The following is a 25,129-nucleotide window of genomic DNA, read 5'->3' on the forward strand; positions in this document are numbered from 1 at the left end:
TTATTTACTAATTCCTGTTGGATATATTATTATAAAACATAAACAACTACTTTAGACATATTTCTAGTTTAGATAGTCCAATGATTAAGACAAAATAGAAAATACTATGTTATCTTTTGCTAAAGAAAGCAAACTGTGGGATTAAAAATAAAATAAACTCTCAACAAAGGAAATAATTCCATTTCATCGGCACTGACTCAGCATTAGCTGTTATCTGCTTTTAAATCTCAAGGGGTGTTAGACAGGAAATTGCTAATTAACCTTTTTAAGCCCCACAAGTGACACAAGTTAAAAAGAACATAATTAATCTTCAATCCATTTAGCTGCCCAGCAGATTAGCGGCTGAATCAAAGTCAAAACAAAGTCTGAAGAGGTTTAGGTTTGTAGTCCACATGAACAATCCATAGCTATACATGCGTGGAAGTTTGTTTTGGTGTCAAAATCCACTCCGCGATGTCGATGACCATCATTTTCCATAATAGTAAGTGTATCCTCAGGAAAAGCCACACCCAGCATGAAGTGCCCTCCTTCTTTCATTGGAAGTGAATGCCTTATCGCAACGAAAACCACCTGGCAACAACTTTCCCACGTGGGACAGAAACAAACACACCAACACTTTTTTTTTGCTCGACCTTAGCAGAGGTCTTGTCAGTTAAAATGAAAGATAAGGAACTGCTGCGTGTTCATAACACAGTTACGTTCACATGACTCACCGGCAAGTGACTGAGAGGAACATCAACTTGTCCAAGGAAGTCATCTCTGGTCTGGATGGGAAAAATGAAAGCAACCCAAGTATTATTTTTGGCAGTTGACATAGTTTGCAAGATAATAGTAAGGACTGCATACGTGATAGAAAATGTGTTTTATCATTATTTTTATAGCAAAAGTATACATTTTTAAACAGGCAATTTTGCATGTTTTTATCAAAATATTGTCAGGGAGGGGCAAGAAGGCATGTTTAATTACTAATCACAAAACCTGTTTTGCTTTAAATTAATCTAAATCTTGAAACACCTTGTTTTTACTGGCTTTGAATTGACTATAGGAAACGTAGAGATCAGCTATGGACTATGATATGGATGCAGTAAACAATGGCATTATTAACAATTATCACATGGTTTATCATCCAAACGTAACATGGATAGTTATGAGTGTTCCTTCAATCATCGTGCAGCCCTTAGTCAACACACACATTGAATCGGAGAAAGGGAAAGAAAGGGAAGAACACCAGTGTTGAGGTAAATTACCAAAAGACTTTGAAGAGCATTTTTCATTTTGTGAAAACAAGAATTATATCCACCATTTCAGTAAGTGCCCAATCCACAATCAAACCAAAGCCCTTGATGAACCCTTGTGTTAATCACGACTATATATTCATTATTTATCTTTTTTTTTTAATATGATGAGGTTTTAGTCCTTAAATTTCATGATCCCCACAAGGGTCCATGCTAGAGACTTTTTCTGTAAGTAAGAAAAACAACCTTTGTCATCACAATTCAACAGGAATTAGGCGGACAAACAATACACAGATAGAAGTCACACCAGGCAGCAAATGGAAGGAGTCGGTTTAGCAGGAAAAGAACCAGGGAAGATTTGTTCCTGCAGATAATTCCACCCTTTTGCCATAATCATAAAGCAGTGTAAGGGGAGAAGGAGGAACGTCGACAAATGATTGAGCTGCACAGCAGTTGCCGCGGTTTGGGGGCAATGTTTACCTGTCCGAGATGAAAAAGCCCATTCTTGGTTGAAGCCTGCATGTGGAACACAACTTGTTTAAACAAAAAGCATTGCAGGAACATGTATGTGGGTTTGCAGACAGTGCCTTGAGGAGTTTATGCTCAGTTTGTTTTTGCAAACTGATTTGTGTAGGACTTCTAATGAGGTCATTTTGGGACCATTGGGAACATTAATGGCCAATTTAGTGTTAAAATGTAGAGTGATAGACTATGTTGCTAAAACTAAAGATTGTATTAGGGTCAGCCCTGTTTATACTTTAGCCATTGTCATAGCGTCATACATTGTGTATATGTTATAACACACGCATGTGTACAAGTGGTGTACCTGTGTGTAAACCATCTAGTAAACCGTATATTTCAAAGATGGGCTCAAAAAAGTGTTTCTTTAATGCTTCCTGCTTCTTTTAACAATGTTTACTGTAAGACAGGGGGAAAAAAAAACTTTCCCATTTTGAGATAATGTTTTTACACTTAAAAAAGTGGTATATGTATTTGTACCGGGCTATAATTGCAGAGTCATCAAAGGGTCATGGTTGAGCCTGCAGCTGCCTCTTGAGGCCGGGTTACACTCCGGCAGGGAGGGTGTTATAAATGACCAGGAGGAAGCTGGATAAAGTCTTAGGCAGAGCAAACAAAAATAAACTTCTGTTTTGATAAGACATTGAAATCAGGTAGATATAGAAGACGCTTCTTCACCTCGTTTCTGATCGAGGCTGGGACAAAAATGTATGATCCAATAAAAAATGTAAACGTTACAAGTGGTTCAAATTCATCACCAATTTTAAAAAGTCAGTTCCAAGTTATCTGTATTAAACCCATGAAAAAAAGCATGTATACCAATTAAGTGATCTTTTTAAATGTTGAGTTGTACCATTTAATTATAGTTTCAGCATAAATTAAACCAAGAAAAAAAAAGGTAATGTCAAAACAAGATCAGGTACATTTTTCTGATCAAAACTATTCATTTAGGAATAAAATCCAAGTGCTTCACAAGTAGAGATGCCAACAGGTGTCAAAGCCATACAACTATTGAGGCCAAAAAGATGGGATTTAGCTATGAAAGTAGAAAGGGACTAAAGATAGAAACAAACAAGACTTGAAAACAGTGAGTGCGGTTGAGGGAATTACCAGCCTTAGTGTCATATTTCAGTAACGCAGTCAGCCATGAAGGAAGAATTAATCATTCACCCACAAAGTTGTTCTAGTTTTCCCACTGCCGGTGAATGGGTCACATTTCCCAGTTAAAAAAAAAGATGAAATTGTATATTAAAGATAACGGTTTGTTGGAGAAACCAGGCAACCATCAATCTAAGGAAAAATCCTCCAGAGGATAACAAACAAACAAAAAAAATTCTTCAGTGGAGATAACAATTTTAAAAAAGTGTTTACCTTGGAACCATTTTTTGCTGAAACCTGGCAATGCTTCTGAGCTGCATCTCCATCTTGGTTAAAGAAAATCTTGAAACAAGGTTGTCTCTTAGGGTTATCGCCACTGATTTTAAAAGTGTAACCATTAGGTGGACCCCTCGCATTGAGCCTCTGTTGTTTCAAATCAACCTCGACAGGCTCCGTTGCAGAATCTGAAGTTTTTTGCTCATCTTCGGGCAAAATAATTTGATGGGATAAGCTTCTCCGTGGTGGAATTCTCGAGCAATTGATCATATGATTGCCATGTAGACCAGAAAGCCTGACATTGGTGCCCTCATTTTGTAGTCCGGCAGCTTTCGTTCCATCCCGTCTCCGATCTTGGTTCTGATTTTGCTGAAGCTGAAAAACCAGCCGCTGTGTTCCGCTATCGTTATGAGAGCACTGGTCTAGGCCCTGTTGCTGCACTGTCCAACTCGTAGCTCCGTATGGAAGGATTCGGAGATGACGGATGTCAGAACCATCATGAGAGTTTCTCTGGATCCGAATGCCGCCGACACTAATGCCGGATTGCTTACTGTTATTCGCCCCATCAAAATTGGAATCCATACTGATCACCCTGCGAATTGGCTGTGTTGAGAATTCTGTTGAGTTTAAAGAATATGGGCTATAGTACGGCGGAGGTGGCTGCCTTGGGAATTCCTCCGGCTCGAGAGGCTCTGGATAGGCAGGCGCAGGCCCAGGTGGGGTATAACACGGTGGGGGTACATCATCAGTACTTCCAGTGGAAATTCCATTCGTTGATCCATCGGCGCGCTGGAGAGAAATCTGCACGGAGGAACTCTTTGTGGCCCGTGGCTCAGCGTAAGCTGCAAGCTGTGGTATGAACATGGAGGAGCTCCGCTTTAGCGAGGACTCAGAGCATGGACCGGAAAAAACGGAAGGAACGTCGTCATCCGACGGTCCACATGAAGTCCTCTGTGGTGAAGGTTGCTGATCATGAAGCACCGCGGCCAGTCCGGTGCCGTCCCGATGCTCCTCGAAGTCTCCTTCCAGTATATCAGGGGCAGTGTTGCTCCGGCCCGAACCAAAGTACAAGCGCAGGCGAGCCATTCTCACGTCGGATCCCACAAGCTTCTTCTTCTGTTTCGCTCCAACTCTTGACTGAGCTGTTTAGTTCTCCCTTCTGGCTACTGTCTCACAGTGTGGCTCACTTCTTCTCTTTGGCTGGCTTGATGACTGATCCCCAACCCTCCCACAACCCCCATCTACCCTCCCACACTCGATGAGACTCTTCCTCAACTTTCCTTTTCCACATAAAATGTGGAGGCCAAGTCGCACCACAGAAGAGTGAAGCAATAAGAGAGCAGAACATATTCTCTTAGAGTTGGAGCAACACAGGAGTGTTGAGGAGACAAAAAAATAAATAAAGAGGTGCTAAAGAGGGTTCCCTTTTTTACTAGACTGATAGCACAACAAGCACTAGCGACAGGCAGCAGAAATAGCCTCAGCCGAGTGACGGTCGGCATTCCTGACATGATTGGATAAGATCAGCGGGCACTCCTGGTTTCCAGGGTGACGGAGAGGTTTGCCCGTCAGTCACGTGACTACAAATGGATTTACCATACTCTGTGCCAGTCCACTCGGAACTTTCGGTGACCACCATTCCACTTATAAGTGTGTTTTTAAAATGTTATTAAAATAACCGTTTACATAATATGTACAAGGTAATCGTGTTTAGAATAACAAACCCTTGGAAAAAGTGTTGCATTAAAATACAGATAAAAGTAAGGTTGTGAAAGCTTAGCTAGAATCAAATTTAATGTCAATAGTAATAGGTTATCTTTTAGTTAAAACTGGTTCATCGAAGTCCTCTTAAAGACCAAACAGACCAACATCCTCTCTCGTTTCCATGTTTCCATCTACACTCAAGTCAGTATAGAACATAATGATGCAAGTAGAATATTTGGAATCAAACAGAATAAACACATTCAAAAACACCTTTTTCTAACAAAAAAAATGTTTCAGCTGATGTTAAACTTAAATAAAATGTCTATCAAATTGATCAATATAAAAAAAACTTGTTATACAACTACATTTGCTAGTTTTATCATCTTATGTTTTTAACTCCAAGTGTACAATTCTGGCCAGTTGGTTTTCTTTATTTGTATACCATGCTTGGTTCTATTTCATTTAAAGTAAGAGTGACTTCTTGTTTATCCGTGCAACACTAGTTTAAACATCTAGCGCAATAATTTGGTTGAGCTACATCAGCCTTTTATTGCGCAATGTCTTTCCACGTACAACTATTTTAATGGCTTTATAAGTCACAACATTCCACATCTACAGCATATATACTGCAAATGTACAGAACGCAAGCCAAGACCGAATGGAGATGAGTTTAAATAGGATTATTGAAACATGGATTATGCATCTGTAGCAACCAAGTATACAAATCCTTGTTCCTATAAAGAGCAAAACACCATTATTATTCACCGATTCATCATTTGGCCAGTTAACACAACATATTTTCTCATGACTTAAAATCTACTCGTATGTCTCATAAGAAGCTGTGTCATCTGCAAACTAGGCTCCTGAATTGTCTTGATCATGGTTCCATGTTACTCAACTCCAAGGACCGTTTTTCTATATTTAATGACTCGTACGTAGTAAAAACACTATTAGTATAGTCAACATGACTTAAAATAACCCTCGACATTTTCTGAGGCCACTGCAGGTAATCCAAGAAGCAAAGAACCTTTCCTGGCAGCTCACACTTTCCAGGCTCACATTGCATCATACCGAAAACATGATCACAGTTATATGTAAACTTTGTATTTGTGCATTACGGCCATGAAAAGTACTGGCATTCATTTCACAGTTCAGATTCCCAGTGATAGCTGTCAGGCAAAGGTCGATAAATGCTACCCTCTATATTGCATCGGAGAACACAGAAATGTGACCTTCTGTATTCCACAATGCCATGGCTGTTAAACATTTTATTTACACAATAAAATGACACCTTGTTTAGAATCGAGGGGACTGTCTGTTTATAGATGTGCAATATAAAAAAAATAACATTGTGAATACATGGGCATCGGGGAGGTGGACGATCATGGCAACAAAAGAGGGAGAAACTGTAAACATTCCGTTGCACTTGGCAATGACACACAGCCTACAGTCTTGGGCCCAGTCAATAAATGGTGGTGTGAAATGTTATGGAGGATGTTCCTCATGAAAGAAACAAAATGCCAACGTGTGGGGCAATGGCAGAAAGCCCAGCTAACAGTATGACATAACATGTCTGTTTTCAAAGGAAGTGCAGCAGTGTTCTGGAGGACTCGAGAAGTTTTTCATGTTGCACATCTTTGCACGTACTCGTCTTTTCCTTTATATTTGAGTTGTAAAGCAATGCCCTACAGAGATATTATTGCTTCATTGTTGCCATGTGATACATACAGCATTGTGTAACTGCAAAGAGTTGCAGGGAAATATCTGCACATGGGAATAAGTTGATGGACACTATTTATATTTACACTTTCATGTGTTGCTCACTCTAGTATGGCAACAAAAAAGAACATCACAGGAAAAGTTGGCCAACATGTTTGACTTTGTCGAGGCTATTATCAAGTCTGTACAACACTGTTCTTCTCCACAGGAGATTGCAGACCAGGAGTGAGCCAGTTATTTTAGCTGGCTACAAGTTCTAAAACTTGTCGGCAATTTAATAGAGTCTGCAAAAACAAGTTAAGTCTGATATTATTGGCATCTCTCTTTCTGCAATATTGCCAGAGCCCATAACAAAGATTCATCCTCAGAGAAAGACTTCATTGAAATCTTTTCATTGAATTAATTACATCATAAAATGATCTTAAGCCCCGCCCACTGAAAACACATTGGTGTTCTGGAGATTAAATCTTTTTACGTTTACCATTACCACACCTACTGTGCTGTGAGTGGTAAAACATCAAGGTTTGTCACCACGCGTCGTCAATCCTGGATATCTTTACTTCCAGGGGACTTGTTGTATAAACAAAGCGGGGCCAGATGACAGCTGGCTGGAGGAGGAATGAAGCCATCATTAGCTCATAATGGACTCCGCTCTGGTAACCTTTCCTTCGCCCAGGTTTTAGACAGGGGATAACTTTATAGAGTAATAAATTCAAATCAGGGTCATGATGAGGGACTTACTGCATCTTGGACAGGAAGACTTCAACATTTCAAACATGCGAGTCAGGAGAGTTGTAGTTTGACATTAGTTGCCCTTTGAACAATAAAATTTCACGTTTGGTATCTAACGATATATATACACTAAGATGGCACAGAATAATGCTTTATTTCGATGATCGAAATCTAATATTCAACTGACCTTAAAAACAACTCTCATCAGCTTTAACAGACTTTGCCGCCGCCCCTAAAAGACTTTCACTTGTCTTAGAACAACGTTAAAAAAAAAAATCTGCGGCGTCTTAATAATAGCAACACTGATGAAGGGTTGTCATGGCAACTGAAGTGCTACAACTAATTTCACAGATTGCACTGTTCTTTCTGAGGGAGAAAACTCAGATAATTGTTCCACGAACAAAGCAAGAGTTTCTAGATTGTAAACAGGACTGGGATATGCATGAAAGAAGGCATGATTGACCTATTTCTAAGGTTAACAAAAGAGAAGTCAAATTTAAATGGGTGTATGATGCGTGTTTGTAACAAGGTCAGAATGATCAGTTGTCACTTGTCAACAACATCACGCAGTGCAAGAAAACAATGCAGAAAAAGCTTGCCATTTAAACAAAAATGACAAGTCAATGGGCAACAATGACATTTTAAACAATTTTTTAAATTGTTGATTCAATCTTACCAATCGGTTTTCATCAAACACCTCAAAGAGCAGCCTGTGATTCTGAGGGCAAACCTGAAGTGGACACAAGATGTAAGATGTGACACTTGAAAAGATGCATTTATATACCAACATACCCCAAAAACATTCTTAATTTGTTTGAATTTGAATATGGATTCTGTAGAGACAGCTACTAAGACTTAAAGAGAGGCTATAATAGGCAGCGTTAAGAAGTGGCCATAAGCAACACAAACCTCTGGAACATGTCCTGCATTAAAAAGTATTACACAGTGTCTTATAACTTGTTGTCAATTCTGTTACAGGTCACTTTGATTCTCTGGTCCGGAGAAAAGTACACTGAGCTCCAACTGAGTCACAGTGTGCACTTGTATACTGGTAACACAGTGTTACTCTTAATGGAAGTAAGTAAGTCATTTATTGAACACTTTTTACTCTAAACTGAATTATATTCTGTTTCTATGGCATGGGATGTATATATGTGGTATACATCACTTAGGAAACTATATACTTGACAGGCATTAGAGAGAGTATTTGTAAAACTTTTAAAAATATATACTTACCCTGAAGTAAAATTCCTCGTTCCATTTTGGATTTAAAGTCTGAAACAGAATATTATCATATCACTGACATATCGAACGACATTAACAGCAGATGCATTGGAAAAAAACGGAACATATTAATTGTTTATTTTAGCAATATTATTTTTGTGTGCAGAGAAATCCGTCGAAGGGAGCATGAGGGCAGATGTTGTTCAACCTTTCACATTTGTTTTTTTATTGGTCTAAGAAGTATGTAACACTTTCTCATTGAAATTCCATCCCTGATTGGAATGACTGAAACACTAAAATGCCAATGAAGAGTCCTTTTCACACGTCTCTCTGATTAATAAAACCTTGACAAGAGTGATAAAATATCGTGTCTGTAAAAACAATTGCAGGGACACCGGAATTACAAACAAACCCAGCATACCTTAAAGTAAATGGAGCTTTTGACAAGTCTTGAAAAATCATAATTTTGTATTTCATTTTTTTTTTTAATATTGAAGGCTGAGCTCCTAATGCTTTTAGTTGTTCTTTCATTCTTTATTCATTTGGTGGGTCATGTGTTGTGGTTCTGGGTTGTTTTTTCTTTCTATAAAAACATGGGCTTCTTCACCAACAAAGGAGCCCCACTTATAGACACAGAAGGCTTATAGAAGCAAGTAGTGAAGCTTTTTTTTCTGCTCCACATAGCAGTGCATTGTCAGCTATTTATAACCCATAAGGAAAGCATGGCCACCGGCAGCATATGCCTGCCTGCGTGGAGGCTTTTCCTGATTAAAGCAAACGCAATATTTTGTTGTAAAATTACCAAAATATTGTGATAATAAATAAAAGAAATGTTTCATAATGGGTTTTATCAATTTTGCTACTTACCATACCATAGTACTATTTAATTGCAAAGGTCAAATGTGGTTTATTAAAACCATAAGAATCTTTGTTGATGGTTTACCTTTACTGAAATGATGTACAAAGTGAAAGAAAACGAATCAAAACGCTATCCTCAGGGTGGTGTTTTAATAGACAGTAAGAGCTCCCCCTGCCGAGGGTTCCTCTCAGAAATAGGTCACTAGGGGACCAGGGCTTGTCGCCATCTAGTCTATTTTAAGAAATAGTCGCACAATTTGATTAATTTCATTCAGCAATTTTCTATTGATACAACAACCACAAGGGACAAGGGATGGAAAAAATGATTAAAAGAAAACGTTAAGACTCACCTTTTTGATAGTTTTGGTTTGGACTAAGGCGAGCTCTTTGTTCTCATCCGCAACATAGAGAGAAAGTTTGACGTATGGATCACTGCAGACAAAACAAAATACAGATTCAAATTCGATTCATGGTGTTATTTGATATGCAGTCTATTGGGGGTCTTCATTTTGTACTAGCATTTCTTAATATTCAGCACACATTTTCTTTTAAATCATCATGTTAGAAATTCATTTTATATGTTGATCATGTAACTACAGCAATGAGCAAGACACTTTTTTTTGTTTCAGGCTATAAACATTTTAATTAATCTCTTAAGACACGATAAAACACTGTAGACAGCAGTAACCAAATCTACTGTAAATAGACTACTGGATCTTAAAAAAAGGACAAAGCAAAAGGATTTATATTTTTTATACAAAATATTATTACTAAGCAACAATTATGGGTTAAAACAATGACGATCACATTATTTAACAAATAACACAATACCATGTAGCATTACCATTTGTCAAAAATAGGTCTAAATAAATCAACACAGACTTAAAAAACAAAACTTGCATTTTAACGAAAATAATAATACTTTTGTTTTATAGTCAAAAACATCGATTTAAATCTGAACAGAGGTTAAGAAAGATTATCTCTTCACATATGCCACAAATTTGATTTGGCCATTAATGGACTGCTGGAAATCTCAGCACATTGCAAGTGGAAAAAAGAAACACTCGGCTGAACATATCAAGTGTGAAAAGTGATAGAGGATAGAAATAAACGGTTTCAAGGAAGCTGCTAAGATGAGAGGGGTGGTTCAGTGAGGTGCTATGACTAAGCAATCACAAAGGTTTCACTGTGTCCAAGCTGCACCAAGAAATCTTGTACTCGTCTAAATCCAGCAAGACATTCAAAACAAGAACAGGAAATATGATATTATGTGTTGAATCTACTTAATGATCATCTATTTATGTTGCTTAATAAGAAAAAACATGATCGGTGTTGACAAAATAGATACTTTTGTGGCATTAAACAGAAAATATTAGCAAAACTGTTCGACTACACATACAAGAAAATAGGGTTGTATCATTTCAGCACCTGGTGAAGTGACGTGACGCCAAGTTACAACCGTCCGGTCTGGTTGAAAATAACCTCATTCAGTGCCTCTTCATTACAGTTTTCTTGTGAGTCAGGCGGCGCGATCCTGCCAGCAGGGCATCAGGATGCAAACACATGCACAGCGGCGTACAAGTGTCTCTCACACAACGCTAGCCACGTCCAACAATCTCCGGTACTGATGATGCAAACCACCGATGCTATTTAAATTCAATTTGATCAGCTCAAGGCTCAAGGTAATGAATGAGCCAAACTAGATTCACCCACTTGCTTTTGTCGTCTGCAATTATAGTGGCCGTCTTTCTTTCCCATTCGTATCCAAAATTGCTCACTTTTAGTCACCATTGCTGCACTTTAGCCCCAGATATATTCTATTGAGTCTCTTTGTAACATCTGCCAGCATTTGTTGTATCCACAGTAACCATTAGCTTTACTGCGGATGTGGAATTAAAACATTATTGCAGAATGCACTTCCATCCTATATCAATTACTGCAGTTTCAAGAGGACACTGTTCAATGTGTGCTCCCATCATTACATCCACGTACGCTCCTGTTGCAACGATATAAACCTCAGGATTTATAAAAACAAAAAAAATGTATGTACTCATTTACTTAAAAGCCAAAAGTGGGAAAAGGGAATTTCCAGAGTTCTTAAAATACTTATCTTCATGTCTAAGAACATGTCGTGTGCCTTTGATCACATGATGACTATAAAGCTGTGAACCATGGCCACACTGTTTAATATTAACTAGCACATTGCCGACTGACTACAGTGAGACTGGTGATTAAATACAAAGCGCTATGCAACTGCAGCTAGTCAAAAATACTGGCATTTGATCTTAAAAACAAATTTGCTTAAACATAAGGGATGCTTTTCTTACCTACAATTTGACATTTTTTAATGTATTAGCTTAATATCTTAAAGCAGACTTTAGATCTACAAAAGACTAGACATGGGTAATCATTGACCATTTGATTACTGTAATGGTGGACTTTAAAAAGTTAAAAGTTTACCATTTCAAGTCATCCAAGGTATAGTAAGTTTAAAACGCAAGATTCTTTTTATGTCGGATGTAAACACACAGCATTCAAAATCTTAATATACAAGCAGAATGCTTTTATTTTGTTGGCTTTTGTTCCAATTGCTTCAAAAGTATGCTTCACATGGCATTACTGTTACTTACCATTTAATCAACAACCACAAGCTTCACCAGCAGCTGGTTAGCTTTTGGTGAGCTTGTGAGGGTTTCTTGAGCAAAACAGTCTCAATTTTCACTAGGGCCCAGTGTCACAGGTATACTTTTAAAAAATGTCCATATCTACGCCAAGCAAAAATGTGTTCATAACAAATTCAAACCAGTGGCACATCACCAGTACCATGGTATTAAACTTGTATTTTGCATTTGCATTGATATCGGACCCTGGTCCAGGAAGTCGCTTCACAAATAACCTTTGCTTACTTACTTTACTACATTAATAAATCAGTGCAAAACTAATATTTGATCTCGTCTTTAATGTCTGTTCTGAACTTCACAGCCAAAAAGTTTCAAAGTAATTCAAAGCCACCAATGAACCCAACTGTTTTGACTGTAAATAAATGTGAGTAACACAAGAGGGACATACAAAAAGAAGTCGTTTGCGTATGTGAAAAGAGCTTACCTGGCTCCAATGATGTCTTTCTTCGCCAGATCAATTCCTGCAACGACCTTAACCCGTAGCAATCTTGTTTCATTCTGCAAAGAGAGAATCAGATTGAAAATGTGGACAACCTTCAGAGACGTTTTACCTTTTAAAGCTAGCAAGCAGTTTCAAAAAATATGGGTGTGAAAATGAGCAAAATAACCACCATTTTTTAAATAGTTTCTCTTATGCTGCTGACAAACGCAGTAAGAATTAGCCTTAGGTAAGAACTTTGACATAAAGGACTAGATAAACACACAAATTAATAGTACAGTACGCAAAAATAAGATTAGAAACTTCTTAGGCGGCCATGTCTCTTATAGGTTAAAGAGGTCAATAAGTCTCTAACTCTCGAAGGGACATCCAATGATTAACTCTTTCTACCAGATTTATAGGTGCTTAAAACTTGAAGGAGACTATGTGGCAAACCCAGGACCAGTTAGCCAAGATTGTATCTCCGAACTGACTTTCAAGGCTCCACCAATTTGTGGGCAGGACGGTGATGTTAAAAATCCCATTACGCTAATCAATACGACCAATAACATGGTAGCCCATTTTGTTTTTTGTTTTCTTTCATTTACATTGAGGTGTAGTTACCTTGTAAGACAATGAAGTGATCGCTGCTATGACACAACGCTCGGGTGAGGTTAAGGTCCAGGACAAAGCCTTCACTTCCTCGGGTCATTTCTCTGATCAGGAGGTGTAACATTACTGTTTAGCCCAAAGCCCTTGGGAGTGCATAGTCTTAAGGAATGTGGAAACCAAGTTGGCTTTAACTTTCACTGGGGGGGAGATTGTTTGCAGTAAAAGACGGAAGAAGGAACTCAATTGTATAGTATGAATAGTTAAATAAATACAGAAGCTAATTGTTTAATTCCAGATAAAGTCGTACAATCTTGTTTACAATAAATGGTCGGAATTTTGTGGAAATATGGAAATTAATCTCACATTATATATACTGTATACCTAGACTCACTCACTTACGATGTACTTATTAACCACATCTCTACAGGTCTGGTTTGGGAAAGGTTGGAGTAAACATAAGGCTGTAGTTGACATGACACAATCCTAAACCCACACCGGTTGCTCATGGCAATTTAACCAACAATTTCATATTTACATATGTATTTTTTTTTAAGTCAGCTATGTCAAAAACATCAATAAAATAAAGAAAATGTTTGCTGTCATTTAACTATCCACACTTCACAGTTCTTTGATATAAAGGTATGACAATAACATTACTTACCACTTACTACTACTAAGTGATACGAGTCAAAAAACACGATTGAAAAAATGGATTTTACTCCAGTATCGACACAGTCAAATGAGCAGAAGTGAGCCAAGCTATTCAAGGATAAAAACTCAACAATGACAAACACGCCCCTGTTTTGACAGAGAGATATGAATGATTTGTTGAGTCACTACACGTCGTGTCAAAAAAGCCTCAAGCTTCAGTTTACATTACAACTCCTGACTGTGTAAGGCACTTAAGTTCTAGTGTTTGACTATAGGATTTGCATGTACCACAACCAGGATAAGGTTACCCCCTCTCACCTCATTATTGATGACACCACATAGGGGCAATGCAGTGTAAGCCTAAATGGCTGGTGAAGAAATGGATAGGGTCCAAACCTTTGGATTCTAAATTACCTTCCAGAGAAGTCTTTTAGAAAAACACTGGGCCCGGCTCTGACCTGGGCTGCTCCCTAGACAGGAGGACTTTGACTATCGTCAACGATGGCGGACCTGTCCAACCCCCTCCAGGAAACAACTTTGATGGCAGTAAACAGCATAAACAATGTCCCACATAATGTACACCCACGCTGCAGGAAGGCGAGATTCAGCCACTCCTTTTTTTCCCTACTGTGGTCAGACTGTTTACTTGAAAAAATCTAATGTTTTTACTACGGTTGTGTATTAGCGAGAGTCTGGCGATAAGGTACGTATCATGATATGGTGGCACAAATCATTGCAACACTGTGGGAACATCTATACGCTTGTTGCATTGTCCAGTACTTGACTCCGGTGTTTCCGAATTTACAGACCACATGACTCTTGACAAAGCCGGAACTGCTTTCATTTGTTTTGAAACCATAAAAAAATATCAGCATAAAAAAATGCTGGAGTCCACTGTATCCTCTCGTCCTTAGTCATCACGCAGAATTTCATTATTCCTCATGCTTCTGTAATTACTGCTCCAATCTAGCGGCCTGGAAGTTAAATTGCAACACAAAAATGAAGAAACTATGTAAATATTTGCATGTTATTTTTTTATTTAAAAATTGATTTATTGAAATAGATAGATAGATAGATAGATAGATAGATAGATAGATAGATAGATAGATAGATAGATAGATAGATAGATAGATAGATAGATAGATAGATAGATAGATAGATATTGTTTTAACTTTAGTGAAATTTAAACAATAAAATGACTATGATTAAAACAAAATATGATTTAGAAGCAAAAAAAAAAAATGAATGAATGAAAGAAAACTCTGTTGTTGTGCAGTTGAATCAGTATTGTCAACAAATAAAGCCATATATTGTTGTATTCATATTTTCAGCTGATTATTTTTGAATTGTTGTTTTTTTTTACTCCCCCTGTACTTTTGTAGAGTGTGTATTTTATAAAGACGTCAAAGACTAGTGTATTTGAGCTAGTTTGTATTGTTGTTGCTCATATTTGTAATGTATTTATTATCGTTTTAACATATAATGTGTATAATAGGTTTCATTTTTTTTTCTTTTGCGAATCCAAATTATATTGTACATAGTGTGCATTATGAATGCCATACAAAGTATGGTATGTATTAATACATCAATAAACATGAGCTTAACAACTAATAATCAATGCTTAAAAAACACATTTATTAATGGCCAATATACAATATTACAACGTTGACCGCAGCATGTATGACTGATCCATAAGAGACGCCCAGATTTCGAGATATTGCCTGTATTTGTAAACACGAAAAATCAAAAACAACAACCCAGGAAGACACCTCGTCTGCTCCCGAGTACATCGAATAACATCACGTTCCATGTTGACGTGCTAGAATCCTGTCGAAGCAGCGTTTTTTCTGTGATGTTTGAGGAACTGACAGATGATCGTTGCCCAGGAATGTGGCTGAAGGGCTGGTTAGCTCGGCTGTCATCACCCGCTGACGTGAACCACGAAAAATATTCTAGAAAAGCTCTGAAAATAACGAGCCACCACACGAGGGGCTTACCTCGTCTTCTGATAGTCCATATATTGGCTCGAAATTCGTAGCCATAAAGACTGTTGTCCCAGAACACGGACGGCAAAGGAGGTTGTAGCAGAGCTAGCTTGTAGCTAGCCTCGAACAATAAAGTCCCACTTTCCTCTCTTTGTGTCGCGCGGATGCTGGTCAAGTCCACGGGAGACCAGGGCAGGTTCCGCGGGTACGTCAAGGGGTTTGGGTTATTTTTGTTGGACCCTTGTGGCTCACTGGAAGGGGTTTGTTTCCCAGGCTCACGACTTGAATTTAAACGGCATCCAATATGTTTCGATGTAGACAGATCGCTTTTGTCAACTCCAGGGCTTATCCCAGCAGAACCCACTGACACTTGACTTCCTCTTGGTGTCTCGGCCAATCAGGAGGCGAAGGTGGATGATTGCCGGCGGTGTGAACCAATCAGATGCGAGGCTTTTGTCCCAAACCGTGTTGCTAACCAATAATCACTGTAATGGGAGTTTATTGATGTTTTTCTGTTTTCGTTTTTTTTTTTTATATTTTAAATCATTATTAGTACATGATGATATGAACCTAACCTAATAATAAAAAGTAATATTTACAAATGTATTTTTTAAATATAATCATTCATTAGTCGTGATATAAATTAAGCGGTCAAATAGTGGGCGGGGCATTTATTTTGACAGCACATTATTGAGTAATATAAACTGAATGTTATATATTCATACCATAAACCATTCCAGTTATCCTAGATTATAGTACAAAATACGCTATTATAGTGTATAAAGGAAACACTCACAAACATTTTTTTGTAATATTCTCTATAAGACTCTCTGACATCATTTTTGCCTACACTTTTATTTAAATATAACTATCAATAAATTGTGCATTTCACCAAAGGTATAATACGTATATTGGTAAATACTGAAATACTCCTCCATTTTACTCACAAATAAAAATGTTCAAAGAACAAGAGGAGGCCCAGGGACAGACCCAGGAAAAAAAATTTGTCTCAACATTTACCAAAGCTGAAGTTAGTACCATTGTTAGAAAATATTGTTGAAGCCGATTATAAACTAACGATGCAGGAAATTTCCCATTCTTTAGACCGATGGGAAAACCTACCTATATTGTTTATGGGGAAAATAAATACTCTCAAAATGAATATTCTCTTCAAAATTAAAATAATCTTTACATTCTTATGGAAGAATAAACGCCCCAGGCCACCCCTATCGCTATTGGGCAGCTCAGTTAGGAACTATGATGTTCTATTTCACAAAAGATAATGTGCCGTTGTGGAGGTAAATGGAGGAAAGTTCATTAAAAACTTGCCTTCCCCATGTTTTTGTATTCAGCTAACTCTAAAAGATTAAAACAGCATACAAATAATCCTGTGGTAAAAAACATTATTAACGTATGGGCTCAAGTTAAAAAATATTTCAAAGAAGGTTTTGACATTTGTGCTGAAAAGGGTCTACATAGTGTGGGAGATCTTTATAGTCCAGATGATAAACAACGTCTGTCCTTTAATTACACTTTTTTCAATTTTTACAAATTAGAGACTTTATAAGATCTCAACAAAAACAGTCATTATCGATCCCTAAATGAACTGCTATGGAAGAAATGATGTTAAGGTATGCCTGAGGAAAAGGGTTAATTTAAAAAATATATGGTGAACTGGTTGGTCAGTCACCAGAATCATCAATGAGCAGACTTAATTCTTGGAGAGAAGACCTACAGGTCATTATCTCTGATGTGGGAATGGGACCAGGCCTGTACAAAAAGCTTAGTCACAAACGGTGAACACACGCCTTAAATTGTTGCAATACAATTGGCTAATGCGCACTTATATGACACCAGTCAAACTAAATAAATTTACCAACACTGTACTGGATATTTGTATCAAGTGTGGAACTGAGAAAAGGCAGAGTTTTTCCACTTTTGTGGCAATGCTCCGAAATAGAAACATTCTGGAAGGAAGTCAAACAAAGTCTTGAAGAAATGTTAGGAATTCAATTAAATTTGGAACCAAAACTTTTCCTATTAGGTGTGTACCCAGTTGAATGTCCAATTCTAAAAATAAACACAGACGATTTATTGATATTGCTCTGTTGTTGGCAAAAAGAATGATTGCAGTTGCATGAAAGGACATGGATAAGCCAAAAATTGGTAGATAGATGTTAGATTTAACATCAACTCTGCCCCTAGAAAAACATCATATATGCTATTAAGGGTAAACAACAGTGTTTTGACGATATGTGGGGCCCTTCTGTAGGTTCCTTACAAATAATGACATCTCTCACATGATGGAAGTACCTGAGGAAGATGTATTGTGACCTGATGTAGTTCATTTGGACAACATTCTTGTCTCAGCTGACCGCTGTTAATTGTGGAAAAAGTTGTGGATTATAACTGTTCTTCATAATATATTCTCAGACGTCAATTTGTTCGTGGAATTGTTATTTCACCCTCATTTTATTATTTTTGTATGTTGTTGTTTTTTTTTTGGTTTTTATTTGATTTTTTATCTTTTGTTTTGTATTATTATTTTTCTGCGTCCATTTCGATTATGTCTTTATCGTGAACCTGTATGTGTTTGTGTTGTAGTATATTAATGTGTGTGTTGTATATTAATGTTTGAAAATAATAAAATAAATTGATGGAAAAAAAAAAGCTGCAGTTATTTAGTATTTAGTATTACAATCGGCTCGGTCATAGATTGCAATACATGCGTTTGTAAGAAAATAATGTTGATGTTTTTCAACAACAAAGTGTGAAAAAATTACGTTTACTTTACTTTGACATAACTTCTTGATTCTAATTATTGTGAAATCAAAATAATAGACAGTACATCTTTTTTTTTGTAATAGTTTGTTAGTGTTATTTCACAAATACGTCTATTACTGTGTAATAACCAGACACTGTGGTCACTTCACTTGCAGTTGTAATATCTAAAAGCACCACTAGGAGCCCCTAGAGTTTCATTATAACCGAGTGTCAGATTAGGACAAACGATTTCAAATAAACTGTCAAAGCAAAGTCACCAGAGAACAAGTAAAAATCAATCTTGAACATTAAAAACAGGAAAGTACTGCGTCTCCACATCGTCTATATTCGAATAATATATAATTTATGAATTTTTAACGTATTATACAAGCACAGGCTGCAGCAGGACTTTTTTTCTCGAGAGAAATTGATTCAATATTAAAACAATTATTTAAATTTCTGGACTGAAAAACAAATCCCTGTGTGTCTACATGGATATGAGCATGGCTTGTTCACCAATGAGGGACTTTGTATCAACACAGTGAGCAGATGGCGATATTATATAACATTATTGCTTCTAAGCAGAGCTGACAAGAGGAGGGACACAGCCAAACATGTATTCTAACACTAGAAATGTTTTATTTATAGATATACTGTAGTTCCATCGAAAGTGATAATAATAATATAATAATAATAATAATAGTGAATAGATTGGCTGCAATAATGTGAGTTTGTGTTTTGTAATATATCTTGAACTTTTTTTTAATGGCCTGTCGTTTCTTTAAAGTGACATTGATTTAAAATACTTTAACATGTATGTATCGTATATTTCTGATAGTTACCATCATGGAGTCCATCCCAGCTACCTCAGGAGTGAGGCAGGGGACACATTGAACAATCCGGTCAGAGTACCACAACTATTCATGCACACACTCACACCCATGGATAATGGCTTTGTGTGTATTCTTATTCCATTCTTTTATTCAAAATAAATAAATAAATACTGGGTTGTGTTTATAACACTGGCAATAAACGTTTCTGATCCTATTTCTGTTAATGTGTTTATGAATTCAAATATCTGCTAAATGTAAGTGATACTTTGTAGTGAAACTGTAAAATCCTCACAGTTTTATTTATATATATAAGATTTACAATTAACAAACATGCTTCGAAAACACTCATTTAGGAGTAAAGAACCTGTAAGCTTGAAATGTTACCATTAAGGTAAGTAAGTAAGTAAGTAATTTTTATTTATATAGCGCTTTTCCAGACCAGGGTCACAAAGCGCTTAAACAATCAAAAAAATATTCAATAAAGTATATACTTTATGTCTTATTTGTGAATTAGAATAAGTCCCTTAGTTAAAAGTCGGTGATGATAAATAATACACAACGATAATTTAAATGGAAATAGATATCTTTCTTACCTGGATTATTAAAAAAAAAAAAAAAAACATTCCAGTAGACTAAAAATAATATAACTTAAACTTAATGTGAGATACTTTTTAGCTCAGGCTTTGACAGACAAGCATTGTTTGTGAATCACAATTTATAAATGATAATAAAACTGAAACAAAGCATTACTATTATTATAGGACATGGTGGTTGACGCTTAAAAGGTGTATTTTAAAACACAAGACAAATAATACGGAAATCGTAATTATTTTAATTGAATTATTTAAATTGTATTAATTATTTTGCAACTTTAAATGACAGTATTCACCACACATGTATTTCACCACTTCGTCTAAACGTCAACAATCGCCTGGACACTTGTTGGGCGTGGTTTATCCAGGAGGATGAAATTGTTGGGCGGGTCATCTGTTTCACCCGCACCGCCCGCACCGGTTGCTCCTGGTAAGCATAAGACATGTCGCACTGACAGCTAGATCTCTGCGCGTCTGCGTCCGTCCATTCACTTTCATTTATTCTGTTTTAAAAGAAGAACAATATTCACCTCCTCAAAGAAAACAACTCGGATTGCGGCGTTGTATAAATGCAGGTAAGTCTCTATCTTGACTAAATCATATTGAAGCATTGGAAACGGAGCACAAAAAGAAATAATTGAATAAGTCTGATAAGTTATCGTCATTTCGACTGACTTTACAGGTATTTTTGAAACGTTTTAATCATTTCATTGTAGATAAATAATGAATTTGATAGAACATCTGCAGCTCTTGCTCTAAAGATAATAATCAGAAACTTAACATTGTTATACAAAATATCAGGATCTATTATTTGTCAAGTACAAATTAAATTTAAGACTCCATATCTGTCAGGGATGTCTACTAAAAAGGGAATGTAGTCGAGCAGCCGTTTTAACTATAGCTTACCTGGAAAGTGAAATGAACCAGCTCAACCTTCATGACCAAGTTCAGATATATCAATATATATTATACAGCACCATCAGACGTCATGCTTAATACAGAACTATAATGCTATAATGGGATTAACATTTTGACTTGACCTGCTCTTCCTCTGTGAGAAGTGTGGTGGCCTCAACAGGATTACTATATTTGGGACCTGATGCAGACTTACTTTTCCCACCTTCAGTTGTCTCATTATTACATCTTACCAGGTGTATTCCTTTATTTAGCTCCTCAACTATGACTGGTTCCAATGAAACGATGAGAAAACCTGCCATGATGAAGACTGTTAATGCTGTAAAATAAGGACAATATGATAGAAACTTACAGTTTAAATAATGTTCCAATAATAGTTTTTTACATTTTTATAAATACAATGCTGTTTTAAAAATAAATAATATTGTATCAAATAATTTAAAGGATGATGATGAATCATATACAGTAATAAATCATAAAGAAGTTCTTAGAAAGAGGTGGGTTCATGTGCTTTAACTGCTTTCTTTGAACTTGGTCTGTTGTTATCAAAACAAAGCTACAAGTGAAGGTTTGTACTGTTGGTTTTTTTTTAAGAATCTGCATTTGTGGTAAAAATATCAAACCAATGTTGGTTTCCTGGCCGCACAGAAAGATAAATTAGTTCATTTAAATTCTGTTCTATTGATTATTACTGTCTGAAAGGTGTTGTGTTTTGGGGAAAAGATGGTGTTTTCTCTGCAGATGCAAAAGCCTGGGATTCTTGACACGTCGACGTGCTCGTTTTAAGTCAAGTTTACTCAAAAGATAAACTTGAAAAACTAACTATATGTTCTTTGTTCATTATACCAGACCGGGCTGGCCAACTTTTTTTTTCCACTGTGTCTCATGGACTAGCAGCAACATTTCAAAAGGTTTAGTGCATGAAAAAACCCATCTCTGTAGCCCTGGGCTGGGCTTTCTCTGCAACAATTTGTTGAATGTGTTCGTAACAATTATCTTTACACAATTATTTTCTCATGACCCGAAACAAACATGTTCATGTCCTTAATTACTTGGGACTAAATCCTGTACATTTTTTTTTAATAAATGTGTCAGAAAAACTATCCAAAACTAAATAAATTATGTTAACATGTCAGAATTTACAGTTAATTAAAATCCATATAACTTAGAGAGTGATAGTTCACCCAAAATGAAAATTTCCCTCATTTTCTACTCAACCTCATGTCAATTAAAGCAGTTCTGGGAAGTTTTGGGTACTTTGATATTTTTGTTCTAAAATAACTTGTTAAAACTAGTTGAATGACTCATATATCGTGACTTGAGGTGTTTTGTGTGATTTTTATTTTCACTGTAAAAGTTCTTTGGGATGGTGTGAACATGCTTGTTGTGATGTTGGGTGGGGGTGAATTACAGTACTAGTTAAAGTTATGTTATCTACAAAGCCGTCATATCATATTTCATTATCCACAATCTGATTCATCAGTATCGTCCTTCATTCAGACAATGGAAGTCTGTAATCATTAGTTCAACTGCTGCAAACCTGGGACATGGCAACTTTTGCGACGTTTAGCAAGTGCTCATGGGAAATGTGGTCTCCCGTCGGGCTAAACACTACCACTTTAGTCCACTGGCGTCGCTCGACTTTGAATCGCATAGAGCTGCTTTAAGGTCTGGGGGTTTTTTCAAAATAATCTGTGTCTTTTTTGGAGTTACAGGCAGCAAAAAAACACACTTAAAAACATCCGTATGAAATGTACTGAATGGACTCTTCCGTTACCAACGACAATTTGAACAATTCCTCATGTTGAGGCTTCAATACAAGATAGACATTACAGACACGCAGTATGGAGGTATTTGGATGTTTTTAAGTGTCTTTTTAAGATGAAGACAAGGACAACTGAGGTCCAGTTTCTTCCTGTATCTCCAAAAAAAACACAGATTACTAAATATTCCCAATTTAGCTGTCAGGAGGGTGAGAAGAAAATGAGTGAATTTTGGCTGAACTTTTCCTTCAACCTTCCTGCGTCATCTTCTATCCGAGAGTACGGATGGTCGGCAACTATATAATGCTCCTCCACCACCAGATTATACACAGTCACCATGGGATTCATCAAATTTATCTCTAATGAATCCTGAGCAAAACTTCATTTTTTTTTAAACAATTGTGAATGTCTTTGTGAACGACGACCTCGACAGCTCTCCGCATGAGAAGCATGTAGGTCAGACAGCACTGCTGCCTGGAAAAGCAAATCAATCTTTCCACACAAGCCAAAAAAAAACAACTCTTTTCAACCTAACCCTTACATTAGATTTTAGGGGTCAAATACTTGACCCCTGTTTTATTAGTATGTGTTATATATTCCATTTGTAATTTGATCCAAAGGGACATCTATTAAATACATTTACCGAGTACAGTTTTTTTTTTCCAACTATTCTTTGTTGAACGGTCTATCACTGGTACTGAAATATCAGTCTTTAGTTTAAAACTATGGTATCATACATAAAAGTCACATTATAGCAAAAGCTTACTATGTAGCCATGTTTTAACAAATCATATCCCGTATGCATCAACATTTTCAGAGAAATTTGCAGCTGAACTTTTTTCTTGTTTGAAACACGCAATCACACAATGATGGGAGTAGGCTGCAACGCAGCGTGCTAGCTCACCGTCAGGAGAAATAATGGTTACGTGTCTGACACAATCTTATCCAGAGTTGGAATTGAACCGGAAAGTTCTTGGGACACGAGCCAACCCCTTTACCCTCTGTTGTATATGTCACGTCGGGTAATCTCGTTTCCTAATGGAAACACATTATATACCATGACTGGCCCTCAAGACTTAATGTGACGGGGAAAACTGGGGCGGGAAGGCAAAAACTGTTGTTTTATTATTGACTATTTAAAATACTTTTGACAGAACATATCAATTAAATATGAAGGCACTTCATTTTGAAGTATTTAGTTATTTATTACATTTTATTTTGAGGGACAAGACACACACCTCAAAAGGACAAAGTCATCTTTTAGTAGTAGCTGATGTTGTGTCTTTATTTTTGACGGCGTAAAGTTGCAAATAAACGAGAGAAAGTGACAGAACGGATCTGAGATGTTGTTGCTAAGAGACGACTGTATTTACATTATCTAAAGGAGGTGGAACTACTTATTACTACAAATAGTGGCGTCATTAACAACAATTTCAATCAAAATGATTGAATTAATTTATGTAATTATTATTAATAATTATTATAACTTGTACATTCAAAAGATAATAATACAAATTAAGCAAAATATGAAAAAGAAAATACTGGAAAGGAGTAGTAAAAATTAAAAAATATATATTTTAATTTAATTTTTCTATTTTTCTTAAATTTGTAGAAATTTTCCATGTAAACCTACACATATATACATGAAATATATAATAGATAATCATTCTAGAACATATACCTCGTATTTTCTCTGATCAAACTCACGGCCCGGGGGCCAAATCTGGCCACCCAGTCATTTTATGACTACTGGGCGGTTGTCTGAGAGATTCAAAGTAGATTCATGTTCGTGTTCTTATGGTGACTTTTATAGATGTCAGTGTTTGAGATGAGATAAGGAAAATTTATTATCATACAGAGACTTCCAATGAAAAGAAAATCTATTTCAATCAGTCTGGTAAATATACCTTTTTTTTCTGGCATGTGACTTGAGATTTAAATCTCTGAGTTTAACGTCACTAAAATATTCCTTTAAAGTTGATAAGAAGATTGCTGTACTCAGAAGAGGAAGCGCATCATCACAAATACTGTCATGTAAAGAGACAACCCATTGGTAGTGGATAAAAGAGGAAGTGTCGGGAGGTTATGTCCACTGTTGGCCGTTGTTTGCAGAGCTGAGCAGCTTACTGGCTTCGGACATGCTTATGTAAGATGCTAAATGCAGCGGGAAGCTAATCCAGAGGCTCCATCTTAATGCCAATTATCAGATTGTGACGTTACTGAAATGAAGGCACCAATCTGAGCGAGGGCAGACTCATGTAACTTTATGACGTTCTATCTTCGTACTCGTGCATTCTAGCAATATGACGTCTTAATTTCTAGATGGAACGATGACTCAGCGTTTTATTAAGAAAGTTTTTTTTTAGGTTTTATTTAGTATACCTCAACGGAAATGTCTTACGTTCTATAAAAGTTTCTGTGGAAAATATATAGCGACACTTTTTTTTAATGTTGTTGCATAAATAAATAAATATAATATAAGTGTGTATTTCTTGGAATTATAAGCTCTTCACCAACTAAAAGAAATACAAATATTAATGACATTTGTAT

The 25,129-nt window shown here is 36.6% G+C and overlaps 2 protein-coding genes across 8 annotated transcripts in view; one reads left to right on the forward strand and one right to left on the reverse strand.

Annotated features, from left to right (window-relative positions):
- Positions 1–16,050, reverse strand: part of nedd4l (NEDD4 like E3 ubiquitin protein ligase) — a 41,058-nt gene extending 25,008 nt beyond the window's left edge. The window contains exons 1-6 of one of the 6 annotated variants that reach the window (XM_087790649.1): positions 15,725–16,050; positions 12,471–12,544; positions 9,716–9,797; positions 8,520–8,558; positions 7,960–8,013; positions 714–764 (exon numbers count right to left, since the gene is read on the reverse strand). In XM_087790649.1, the coding sequence (XP_087646775.1) occupies positions 714–764; positions 7,960–8,013; positions 8,520–8,558; positions 9,716–9,797; positions 12,471–12,544; positions 15,725–15,769 (345 nt within the window). In that variant the 5' untranslated portion in view covers positions 15,770–16,050. Of the gene's footprint in view, positions 1–713; positions 765–1,715; positions 1,752–3,125; positions 4,411–7,959; positions 8,014–8,519; positions 8,559–9,715; positions 9,798–12,470; positions 12,545–15,724 lie in introns of those variants that run through there. The other 5 variants (XM_087790651.1, XM_087790650.1, XM_087790646.1 and 2 more) reach the window with 5 other exon arrangements.
- A 4,294-nt stretch (positions 16,051–20,344) lies between these two features.
- Positions 20,345–25,129, forward strand: part of prlra (prolactin receptor a) — a 16,100-nt gene continuing 11,315 nt past the window's right edge. The window contains exon 1 of one of the 2 annotated variants that reach the window (XM_087792424.1): positions 20,345–20,476. The gene's annotated coding sequence lies outside the window, so the exon portion shown is untranslated. The remainder of the gene's footprint in view (positions 20,477–25,129) is intronic. The other variant, XM_087792423.1, reaches the window with a different exon arrangement.

The sequence above is a fragment of the Callionymus lyra genome, chromosome 5 (assembly GCF_982586985.1).
Source record: "Callionymus lyra chromosome 5, fCalLyr1.hap1.1, whole genome shotgun sequence".
Classification (NCBI taxonomy): domain Eukaryota; kingdom Metazoa; phylum Chordata; class Actinopteri; order Syngnathiformes; family Callionymidae; genus Callionymus; species Callionymus lyra.